General features: G+C 64.8%; 1 protein-coding gene across 1 annotated transcript; it reads right to left on the bottom strand.

The window, feature by feature from the left end:
- Positions 1 to 350: 350 nt before the first annotated feature.
- On the bottom strand, positions 351 to 7,045 carry CNN2 (calponin 2). The gene is made up of 7 exons (XM_059159196.1): positions 6,906 to 7,045; positions 3,016 to 3,137; positions 2,509 to 2,575; positions 2,271 to 2,408; positions 1,484 to 1,600; positions 1,203 to 1,349; positions 351 to 649 (listed from the first exon to the last, which is right to left on the bottom strand). The coding sequence occupies exons 1-7, from the start codon at positions 6,966 to 6,968 to the stop codon at positions 371 to 373; spliced, it is 933 nt and encodes a 310-aa protein (XP_059015179.1). The 5' UTR covers positions 6,969 to 7,045; the 3' UTR covers positions 351 to 370.
- Positions 7,046 to 11,820: the final 4,775 nt, after the last annotated feature.

Here is an 11,820-nt window from a genome sequence, read left to right as displayed (position 1 = left end):
CTCTCCTGGGGGCCGCCTTCCTTCCCACCACTGCTCCTCAAAAAAAAGGAAAAATTTCTTTCATTAAAACTGCCTGAAACTTCTGTGGGTACAGAAACCACAAACTGATCAGAAGAGAAAAGGGAAGAAGAGGAGAGGCAACCGGAAACCGTTCAGGGCTGGTCCCTCCCCGCCCCGGTGTCTTGCTCAAACCCCCACCGCTCAAGCCCAAAGCCTGCTGGGAAATCTGCGGGCGCCCGGAGCCCTCCCACCGCGCAGGTCTGCCCCTGCCTCACCCCTTCCCCATAAGCTCTCAGCCGGCAGCGCTCAGACAGGAGAAAAACAAGACAAGCACAGAAGAACCCCAAAACCACACGCACGCTCGGGTGCCTCAGTAACCAGCCTCCTCCTGGGGGTGGTAGGGGGCGTACTCCGGGGCCTCCCCTGAGCCCGGGCAGTCGCCCGCAGCCGCCGAAGCCCCATCGGCCGCGGGGCCTTGAGGGCAGTACTTGGGGTCACAGATCTGGCGCCCCAAGCCAAAGACCTGGCCGCTCTGGTTGGCACCCTTCGCGTGGCCCATCTGCAGGGACACGGAGGAGTTGTCACACTTGTCGGTCCCCAGCTTGGTGTCGTAGATATGCCGCCGGGTCCCCGGAGCCGTCATGCCCACCTGGACGGGAGGAGAGAGCTCAGGGCTGGAGGAGGGTGGGGGAGGGAGGCCCAGCAGCACTGGCCCCCCGCACCCCCCCATCCCCAGCTGTCCCTGTCCCTGACTGGGCCCCTCCCCGCCCTGCGGCGACGCCCTCTCTCTTCTGCCCCTGTGCCGAGTTGATCCCCACAACGAACGACCCCCTCCCTGGAAACCCCCCGGCATCTGCGTCCGGCTCTCCCTGCCGGCAGGAAGCTCCCCAGGTTGGGGCCGAGGTCCCCCAAGTACCCGGGAGTTCCGAGACCATTGTACGGATGCAGGCAACGTGCAAGAGGAGAGCGCATCCCGGGAGCCCAAGCCACCAGGGTTGGACGGGCCCCTGGGCGCTCCTCTGAGGGAAAATGGGACCCAGAGCCTGGCGGCAGCTTTCCCAGGGACAGGCAACAAGCGGGGGCAGGGACAGGCGGAGAGGCAGGAGAGTGACCCAGGGTGGGACCCTCCGTGGGGGGCAGCCACGTCCATGGGGCAAGAGGAGACCATGGGGCGGCGGCCGGGGGTCCGGTGGGAGCCCCACCTGGCTGGCACACTTGTTGGTGCCCATCTGGAGACTGATGGTCGAGTGGTCCATGGGGGGCAGGATGTGGTTCTTGGGGTCGTACAGATGCCTTCTTGTGCCGTAGGCCGTCATGCCCGACTGACTGGCGCACTTGTTGGTGCCCATCTGCAGGGAGGGTGAGGCCTCTACATCCTGCCCTGAACCTGAGGGGGCCCAGGGCTGCACAGGGCCTGGGTCCCAGGGGCAGCCCCCCAACCCCCACTGCGGCGGGCGCAGGGCCGGAGGCAGGGGGAGCCCACCTGGAGCCCGATGACGCACTGGCCTGCCTTCATGGTGGCATGGTCAAAGTTGCGCTCCTGCTTCTCTGAGTACTTGACACCAATGTCCACGCCGCTCTGGAGCCCCTTTGTCTTGGCCTGGAAGGGAGGGGTGCTGGGAGGGTCACAGAGGGGCCACCGGGACCCTCGAGCCCGGCCCAGACCCACGCAACCGCGGGGATCCGGCTCCAACCCCCCCTGCCACCAGGGGACAGCTCAGCTCAGAACAGGAGCTCCGGAGGCCGTCGTCACCAGCCACCCTGGGCCTCCTCCCGTCATCTCCTGCTACCCAAGCCTCCAGAAACCCACGTGCTCGCCCACACCTGCCCCTGCCCCCCGCCCCCCCGGTCTCCCCGCTCCACTCCCCACATGGCGGCCCCAGGGTGCTCAGAAATGCCTCTTGGCTCGCAATTCCCTCCTCCTGAAATGCTGTTCCAGCCCGCCCTAGTCACTAGACGGCACACCAAGGCCCCCTTCTTCAGGCTGCTTCTCACAGTTTAGAACTTTTCTATCATCTACAAAAAAGTGAAGATCGAACCCTCGTGTCCACTCAGGCCTCCGGGGGATGGGTGTGTGTCTGCCGCGGCTCGTGGCTTCCCACACACAGGCCGCTCTGGCACGGGATGCTGGTCTCGGGGAGGCTGCCCCGTTCGGCCCTGAACCCCAAGTGCCTGGAGCCTCGGGCCGGACTGAATCCAGGGCGTCTCTCAACCCCCGTGGACCGCAGCGTGGGGCCCCAGGAGGGTCCCTGTCTCCCTCTGGGCCTCACCTTTCCGGCCAGGGCAAGAAGAGACACCTGCACTTGCGTCATGTTCCCGCTCTCAAACAGGTCGTTGGCCTCAAACAGGTCCACGGGGTTCATGCCGTAGCTGACCATGGCCTTGATGAAGGTGGACAGGTTTTCCAGCTGGAGAAGGCAGGGGATGGACCATGAGGCGACCTGGCCACATGCCTGGTGGGCGGAGGAGGTCCCTGCGCCCGTCCTTGTGATGCCTCCAGGCCCTCACCTGGTGCCAGTTCTGCATGGAGCGGTTGATCTTGGGGACCGAGCCTGGTTGCAGCTTATTCATGAGTCTGGGGCAGGGGACACACGGGGAACCTCCATGAGCGCAGGGGAACCTCAGAGACGTAAGAGACTCATTCTACACTTGGCCACACCCAGGCCTTCCCTGGCAGCCTTGCTGCCTCTTCCCAGGCCTCAGTTTCCCCTCCTGCAACGTACGCTTCACCCGCAAGGAAGCAGGGACCCAGGACCATGGTGGCAGGTGTCAGTGCCACAGCGGGGGGCGGGCGGGAGCTGGGAATTCCCACTCCGCAGCAGAACCTGGAGGCCCTCCCGCTATGGGGAGGGCGGAAGGTAAGGGTGCTCGTGGTCAGTAACCCAAGAAAACGAAAGACAGGAAAGACCCGAGACCAGAGACCCATTGCAGGGAGAGGGCGCAGGCTTCCCGCCAGAGGTGGAGGGTGCCGGCAGGACAGGCAGCCTCCAGCCCCCTCCCTGCCCCCGCACTCACGTGCACAGGATGACTCCATCTTTCAGACCCTTCTGGAAGTCAGGCCCGATAGACAGGCCTGTGAGCCCCTCGATCCAGCCGCGGAGCTCTGCCTCCTTCTGGGGGTCATATTTGGACAGCAGCTGGAGGAGCAGAGGGCACAGGGCGGGGGGTGAGCCCAGGTGGGCCGCTGTGGACCCAGGGAGCTCCCGGGCCGCGGCCCTCCCCCTCCCACCAGCGCACAGACATTGGCCAGGGAAGACAGCGGTGGGGGGCACGGGGTGGGAGTGGGGGGGCTCCGCTCGGGCTGCTTCCAGCAGCACCTTGTCCCCTGGAGAGGCTGCCTCTTCTCTGCTGTTTTTATATAGTTGTGAGACACTCACAATGTTGACCATTTTCACCATTATCGAGTGAACAGCTCAGTGGTTTTTAATACACTCACGATGTTGTGCAACCATCACCTTGGTCTAGTTCCAGAACATTCCATCAACCCGAAAGAAACCCTGTTCCCATCAGCCATCACCCTCGTCCCTCTCCCCAGCCCGTCACCTCTAACCTCCTTCCCGTCTGCAGATGAGCCTGGTCTGGCCGTGTCACACGCAGGGACTCACACCCCGTGTGGCCTCGTGTGTCTGGTTCCCTCCCTGAGCATTGTGGGCTCGGGGTCCATCCCCGGGGCCGCCTCGCTCCTGCTGGTGGCTGAGGGATACTCCCGTGTGCGGGGGACACGCTGTGTGTATCGGTTCATTCATGAATGGACATTTGTGTTGTTTCTACCTTTTGGCTATTGCGAGTAACACCTGTATCAACTTCCATGAGTCAGGTTTTCAATCCTTGTGGGTGTGTATCTAGGAGTGGAATCACTGGGTCACAGGGTAACTCCATGTTTAATATACTGAGGAACCACCAAACCCGTCTCTGTCCCTTGAACTGACTGTACCAGTTACTGCCACAGGGCCTTTGCACAAGCTGTCACTTCGGACTCAGATGTTCACATGGTGGGTCTCTCCCTTCAACCCATTCTCCAATCCAGCTTGAGGTTCCCCTCCTTGGAGAGGGCGTCCCTGACTACCCCGGCTAGGAAGGCCTCCTCATACCCCTGTCTCCCCCACCCTACCTTGTTTTACTTCTAGCTTTTATCTTTATACAAAATGCCTCCTTGCTTAGGAGCCACCCCTTGAACTTTGCTTCCCAGCTCACTGCTGTCTCTGCAGTCCCTAGACGGTGGGATAAAAGTGCTCCCGGTCCCCCATCAGTGCACACCCAGTGCCCACAAACACATACACACACTCTGTTCCCAGTGGGAGCAGCTCAGGGCATCAAAGGGCAAAAGGGCCAGAGGCCCAGAGAAGTCAGGGAGACCCAGGCCAGGGTGTGGTGTGGGCAAACGCAGTCAGCCCCAGCGTGGTTCCTGGAGTGCAGAGACAGGAAGCTGGGTCTGGTCCCCTCCGGTTCCAGACTGTCCAGCTCGGGGGCTTTCTGCTCTGGACCCACACAGATCCTGCCCTGGACACTTTCCCTTCCTGTCCCTCTGCCCCCACCAGGGGACTGGGACCTAGAGCCACCCTCTGCAGACCCAATTCCTCCTCTCAGCTCTGCTCCTAGCTCTCGTGACCATGGACACAGTTATCTCCCTGTGCCTCAGTTTCCCCATCTATGTTTGCCATTGTTTGCACAAGGACCTCCTGAACCAGGCCCCACCTCCTGGGTCCTGCGCATACACCCCATGGCAGCGTGGGATGGGGGGCAGAGCACCGCAGACACAAAGGCAGGGAGGCTGGTCTGTTAACTTGATCCTCCCTCCCCGCCCCCACTCCTGGTTCCCACAGCCCAGCAGCCCTGCCCTGAAGAATGAAAAGCCCAGTGCAAGGGAGGCTGGCTGGTCTGGACGCCTGGCATACCTGCCCAGGGCCGGGCCGGGTCCCTAGTGGCTCCTGAGGGCCGGTTCCTGGGCCAAGGAGCCGGGCCAGCTCCGCCTGGAGCCCCCGCCTGCACACAGGCACGCGCGCGCGCGCGCACACACACACACACACACACACACACACACTCCCGTGTCCAGCGGCCTTCAGCACATTCCTCCTCACCGCAAACTGCCTGGAATGCAGGGGCTGCCTCCCTGCTAAATCGGGACCAGCTGTTCCCAGAGGCCTAGACCCCCCAGCCAGCCGGAAATGGAGTGACAGCTCAGGGACACGGTGGACACCAGCTTGCCTTTACGCCAACCAGCCAGGGGCAAACTGAGGCCCACAGGGCCAGGCAGAGGTCTCCAGAGGTCTTAACTTCTTCCTAAGTAGCTGGTAAAGTGGGCGTGATGTGGGTTTCACGCCCCAGGTTTCCGGTGATGGTGCAGCCCGGGTGACCGGGGCAAGCGGGTCATGGCCGTCCCGTTCCCCAGACCTGCACGCGGGCTGGTCCCAGGGAGCCTTCTGCCCTCATCCCAGACAGAGCAGGTCTCGGCACGCCCCATCTCACTCAGTCTGAGGAAGCTGCCCGCGCGTGCGCCCGCTGCCTCCACTTCCTGCGGCCCCGGGGACACCGGGAGGGCTGCCCGCCAGGCCCTGCGGCCATCAGGAGCTCAGTCCGAGTCCTCACTCTGCCGCTCACAAGCTGTGCGGTTCTGGGCGGCGGGTATGACATCTCTGAGCCTGGCTACAAACGCACAGGGCTCTTAAACCTCTGTGAGGTCGAGCAGAGCAGCAGGGCAGTCCGGCAGCACCTGCACCCGTCGCCCTGCGTACACGTTCACGCCATGCAGTTGGGGCTGAAGTGGAGAGGAGTGTGTTTAGGGAAGGTTCTGGATCTTGCTGGGTCACCCAGCGTTAGTTCCCCAAGCCTTGGCCATCTTCCGTCTAAGGGGCTGGAGGGGGGCCCTGCGGTGACCCTGCGGTCTGCGACCCCCTGGGGTGCCAGTGGGCCGGGCGTCTGCATGGGGCCAGCAGGACCGCACCTTCCACGTGCCCGGGCAGGCTCCCGGGGGGGCTGCTGGCTCTGGGGCCGCATTCCCAGGTGCCCGGAAGGAGGCTGGATGGGCCTGACAAACTACCCTCGGGCTGGAAAGGCCTGGAGTGTGACCGGCCTGGGACATCTCCCTGGGTCTGGGAGCACCCCCTGCTCCCCCTTCCCTAGCACGGACCCTGCTGCGTGACCCTGCGCAGGTGTGTGCCCCTCTCTGAGCCAGATCAGCAAGTGCTTTCTCAGAAGTGTCTGGCTCAGGCCCCACCCGTGTTTCTAGCTTGCAAACCCCACACCTTTTAGGATTACATTCAGGGGGCCCTGCACACCCGGTGGATCCCTTCGCTGTTGCTTTAACTGTGTCAGATGCGGACAAAGAGAAGTTACGAGGGAGCAGCTGCGCCCCCCACCACCACCCGCAGCCCAACTTCCCCCTCCGTGCCCTGCCCCCGCCAGGTGTTCGAGGTGGGGAAATTCCTGTGGGGGGGCCACCCCCTCTCCCCAACAATGCGGGGCCGCTCCCTCCCCCTCCTGAAGCCCGTGGGGCCAGGGAACGCGCAGGGGGCCGCCGGGTCCCCTCAGACCCTCGGGGTCCAGTCCTCGCCGCCCCGAGGAAGCCCGGCGCTGTGGGGCTGAGGGAGGGAGGCCGTTCGGATGGGGCAGGGCTGGGCCAAGGGGTCGGAGCCCGCCCGCCCCGGCGGTCGGAGGGAGCCGGACCACAGACCTCCCCGCCCGCGGGAGATGAGGGAGCCCGCGGCGGACGCCCGGAGCAGAGCGCACGGCCGTGGGGACGGAGAGGGCTGGGGTCGGGGTCGGGGTCGGGGTCGGGGTCGGGCCATTCTCCCGGGGCTCACGCGCGCCGCCCGCCACGCGAAGGGGAGCCCGCGGGGGGTCCGGGCCGCGCGCCCCGCGGAGCCGCGACGGCCGCGCCCGGCGGACACGGCGCGCCCCGCACTCACCCGGTTCTTGACCTCGGCCGACAGCCCGTACGAGGGCCCCTTGTTGAACTGCGTGGAGCTCATGGTGGCGGCGCGGCGGGACGCGGCGGGCCGGGCCGGGTCCGGGCGCCGGGGTGGGGGGGACGCGCGGGGCCGGTCGCCCCGCCCCCGCCGCCCATTGGCCCCGGCGCGCATGTCCTTATAAGGCCGGGCCGCGCCGGGCTCCCGCGGCCGCCCCGGCCCCGCGCCGCCCCGACCCCCGCCCCGGACGCGCGCCCTGTCCCCGGGGCCCGGAGGGGCGCCTCGGCCCCGCGGCACGGCCGGGCCACAGCGGCGCTGCCGCGGGGACGGGGCCAGGCAGTCCTGTCCTCTCCCTGCCGGCAGACGCGGGGCGGCTCCGGCCCCCTTCCCGCACCCTTGGGCGCCGCGATGGGAAAGGAGGGGGTGCGCTGGGCGGGACCCTGGTCCCCTGGGGCTCGAATGGGGACCCCTCTCTGCCGCACAGGGACGCCTCCCGCTCTACCCCCTTCCTGGGAGCTCCCATAGCCGGGGGGGTGGACAGGGGACCTGGGGCAGGCTTCTCAAAGCAGGGGCCGCGGGAGCTGGGGCTTTGACGGAGGAGTAGGAGTTTGCTAGTCCAGAAGGGACGGTGCTCCTGGCAGAACAAAGACCGCCGGCGCTGAAAGCACGTAGAGCTCGATCAGACGGATCAGGGGAGGGGCGTTGGGATGAGAAGGGGATTTGAATCTCCCACCCTGGAACGACAGGGAACAAGGAGGCAGTAGAACAGGGACTGGAGGTCCAGGTGTCCTGGGGCTAGAGCAAAGGCTGTCGAGTCTTCCAAGCCAGGCACACACTTGCTGCTCAACAGGTGGTGTGTGCGTGTACAGATAAATCAATAAATTAATAAATAAATGACAGAATACATGAATTTACTCGTTCAGTAATGCATTCATTCATCCACGGACACAACCACTCACTGCTCTCTGACATCGCTTCCGGGTCAGTCCCTTGCTAGGAAATGCTGGTCGCAGACCTTAGCGCCGGCCCTTCCGGTTCCTGGAAAGACAGAGCCCGGCACAGACTCCCACCCCTGTCCCACAGGAGCAAGTACCGGACACAAACACGAGTCTGAGGAGGGATGGAGGACACTGGAGGGGACGTGGTGGCTCCACCAGAGGCGCCAAGGAAAGCTGCATATAAGAGGGGTGTGGGAAGTGGGGTTTTATTTTTTTACTTTTTATTTTTTGGGAAGTGGGGTTTTAAAGCATGAGTAGGAGTTTGACACACTTGACAAGCAGCTCATCGGGCTCTGGGAGGGCTCAGCAACAACTCACCCCTCCCTGCCCCTTCCCTGGGAAGCACATCTCCCCAGTTCCCCGCTCCCTAGATATCTGTTACCTCTCTGCCCCTCATTCGCCATTCCATCTATCTGAAGAGCTGTTCTTCAGGGTTCAAGTCCTAGCCGCTGGTCTTGGATGAGTCCCTTGGGTCTCAGTTTCCTTGTCTGTAAAACGAGGAAACAGCGCCCAGCGGGGAGTCAACAATGAGCCGGTCCGGCTCTGAGTGTGGGGACAGTGTGGTTTGTTGGGATCTAGGTGGGGAGCTGTGAGGCCGATGGGATCCTGGAGCAGCGGGGAGGCCAGGTGGGGGGCCGGCTGGAGTCCTTGCGGGGTCTGCTGGGGCCTGGGAGTCAGCGGGACCCGTGGCACGGTGAATGGCAGCCTGAGGCTGTCAGCAGTCAAGCGTGGCCCCGGGCTCCTGCCCCAGTCTGTGGGGGGGGGGGTCTGTGGCTGCCAGCAGCGCGCCCGCGGATCTCCTTGCCACGCCCAGCCTCTGATGCTTGTCCAGGGAGCCTCCGTGGCTCTGGGGACACCACCTGCACTGGGAGACTCTGGGACAGAGAGGCTGGTTGTGACACCTGCCTGTGCCCACTCAGGCAAGCATGTTCGCAGGGCAGTGGCTGCCTGTGTTCTGAGGCCGGGGTGGGGGTAGGCAGAGCTCCTCGCAAGCTGCCCATCGGGATGGGGTGGGGGGGCAGCCGGCAGCTCTGTGGCCTCGCCGCCCCGCAGCGAGCCCTCCAAGAATGTCGGTACACCGGAGGGGGCCCAGGCTTCCCTTCATTAGATTTTAATTAATCCTGGCTTAAAGTCAAATTCAGATTTTGCAAAACCTCTACACACATTTGGAACAACTTGGGGATGTGTGTGTTTTCCTGTTCAGCGTAAGTTGTACACAGTGGAGCCGTAGAAGGGCATTTGCAGAGGCCGGAGTGCAGGGACCCGGGTACGCGGGGCAGCGGGGGGTGCGCGGGGCCCCTGGGTTTGCAAGAGCCCGAGCAGAACAAGGTAGAGATCGGTGCCTCATGAACGTCTCCCGCGAATTGCAGGAAGCAGGTCCCTCTCAGTTCTCTCCGCTTGGCTCAGAGTCGGCCACCGCACGCGGTCAGGGTCATGTTTGCACTGGCCAGCGCTGTTCTGGACCCGCGGCCATACCCGGATCCCAGGTGTGGTCTCATCTTGTTTTGGGGGGATGGCCCTTGAGTTAACAATGTTTTTCTGTACGTTTTTAGGTGGTTGAAAGGAACCTCGCTCTGCGGCAGGTGGAAACACGTGAGCACGGAGACAAAGCTTTGTGGCCTCGGCCACGCCCTTTCACAGTCGCCTCCCGCTGCCCCATCCAGAGCCCAGCTGCCAGGCTGACCAGGACTTTCAGGTCTTTGACAGAAAACCCACTTGGGCTCCAGACACTCAACCACCCAGAACCCAAGAAATCCAGACTCAGACGTCCCCAAACTCCTGGGGGCTGGAAGCTTAGGGCGTTCCCATGTTCTAAACGGCCTGAGGACCTGTGATTTAGGGGATGACATAATTCTGTATAACCCTAACCCTCAGCGCCCCCACTTGGAGCCCCACTTCAAATCCCGGACTCCCCGGGGCTGTGGGATTTTTATACACTTGGCCTTTCTGCGCCCCCTCGCCCCGTCTGGAAAGCTCCTCACAGCCCCTGGGTTTGCAGTCAGCGCGAAGTGGGTTAATCTGCCGCGGTCCCAGCAGCACAGGGCGATCTGAAATAAGGGTCGTCCAGTCAACACACGCAACTTTCTGAGGAAAGTGGCCTCCGTTGAAAACCTGGCAAGGAGACTGGGTCTCTGCAGCTGCCCTCTGCCCGTGTCCCCCCGGGACTCACTCATCCCCCCAGGACTGAGCCCCGGGGAGACTGCGGGGCTCATGGGGAAGGGGGTGTCGGTTGTCCAGGTACTCTGGGCTGGGGCCTTGGTGATGCCTGTGGGTCAGGAGGCCACAGCTGGAGGACCTGGGGTGACAGGACCCCCCAGAGCCTCAGCCTTACTAGGTTGGGGGCTGGGCCCGGGGTCTCGGCGGCTGGGCATGGGGACTACAGGTGTGGCAAGGGCCCTTCCCCGCAGCCCCCTCCTGGGCAACCCCATCCCCTCAGTGTCTGAGCTCTCTGAGTGGGACCCTGGGGGGGTCAGGGCAGGACCCCATGTGGGCCCCCTTTTGGTGCCTCCTGGGGGGGCTCCCCTTGCTCTCCGCAAACAGTCATCTCAGGACATAAGCCTAGTGCAGACAACGGCAAAACAGTAATAGTAACAATAGCATCTGGGAGGAGGGAGGGGGTACCTGTGAGCCCAGGTCCGGAGCCTTCCTGCTCAACACGGGCCACGCTCCCAGCGGCCCCCTCAGCGGAGATGTGCCCAGTGCCGGTGAACTCTGCACCGTGCCCAAGGCCTGTCGCAGATCCTCTGCCCTGGCCGTGACCTCTGCAGACGCCCCATCCTCTTGGCTCCTTCTCCGCCCTCCCTCCTGTTCTAGGGTCAGCTTCTCGCGAGTCTTCCTGAACCCCCAATGAACTCTCAACCTGCCCCAGGCCGGCTTCCTGCCCCCCCACCCCCACCCGCCGGCCACCAGCATGGCCCAGACGTCCCTGCAGCGGTGCCCACAGCACCCAGGGACACCCGCTCACTTTCTCACTTCCCCGATTGTCCCCAGAAACGTCCTTCTCTAGCACTTTGGATGGACACTCGGAGCTCTTCCTAGCCACTTTTCCTTCTTCGTGACAGCGGCTTTCCGAGGCGGCCAGCCGCTGGACGACTGCAGTCGGCTGGCCTTGCAGTGTGGACGCGCGGTGGCCCGGAGCTCCTGCGACGTGGCAGTGCGCTCCCGGCGCGCCTCAGCCGCAGGGGCCCGCTTCCGCACAAGGCACCGGAGTACACGCGCACTGCGGCCCGCGCCGCGCCGGGGAACCAGGCTAGGCTGCGTCTGCTCTCCGGCTCCCACGACGCCTGCCAGCCTCTTGCGGGGACGGTTTTCCTCCCTCTGCGCGGGACACGCGGCCCGGGCGTGAGGCAGCCATTCCGGCAGCGAGCACTCACGGAGCCGCGTGCCAGGCCCAGCGCAGGGCACTTGGGGGAGCAGAGGAGGAGCTCAGCCTCCTTCGCGGGTGGAACAGGAGGACCCCGTCCGCGCGGCCGGCTCCGGGCATGCGGCTCCCGGATGGGATCGCGGAGCCGGACGGCGGGTCTGGAAGGTTCTCTCTGGGGGCAGCTGGGGCGTCCGGATTCCCTGCGCACCCCCCCCTCCCGAGGTCGCAGAGACCGCGCCTGCCCCGCGCGCGGGTGGAGGCTCCCGTCGGGGCCCCGCGCGCGCACGGAGCGCGGGAACCAGGCTCCCGGGGCCGCGGCCCCACTGCCGTCTGCCAGAGCGGGCTCGGGCCCCGGGCCCCCGGGAGCCGCCTTCCCCGTTGGCAGCAGGCCTGGGGTCCACACTGCTTTGCCAGGGCAGCCGCTCGGGCGTCCTCAGCCCGGGCTCCCCGGCCCCCGCCGCCCGCCCTCCTCACCCCTGCCGCGGCGCGGGGCCCCGGCACGCAGCAGGCGCCCGGGAAGGCTCCCCGCCGTGTTTCCGCGGCGCTCGGGAGG

This window comes from Mustela lutreola, chromosome 2 (assembly GCF_030435805.1).
Source record: "Mustela lutreola isolate mMusLut2 chromosome 2, mMusLut2.pri, whole genome shotgun sequence".
NCBI classification, from domain to species: Eukaryota; Metazoa; Chordata; class Mammalia; order Carnivora; family Mustelidae; genus Mustela; species Mustela lutreola.
This window is presented reverse-complemented; position numbering and strand designations above follow the sequence as displayed.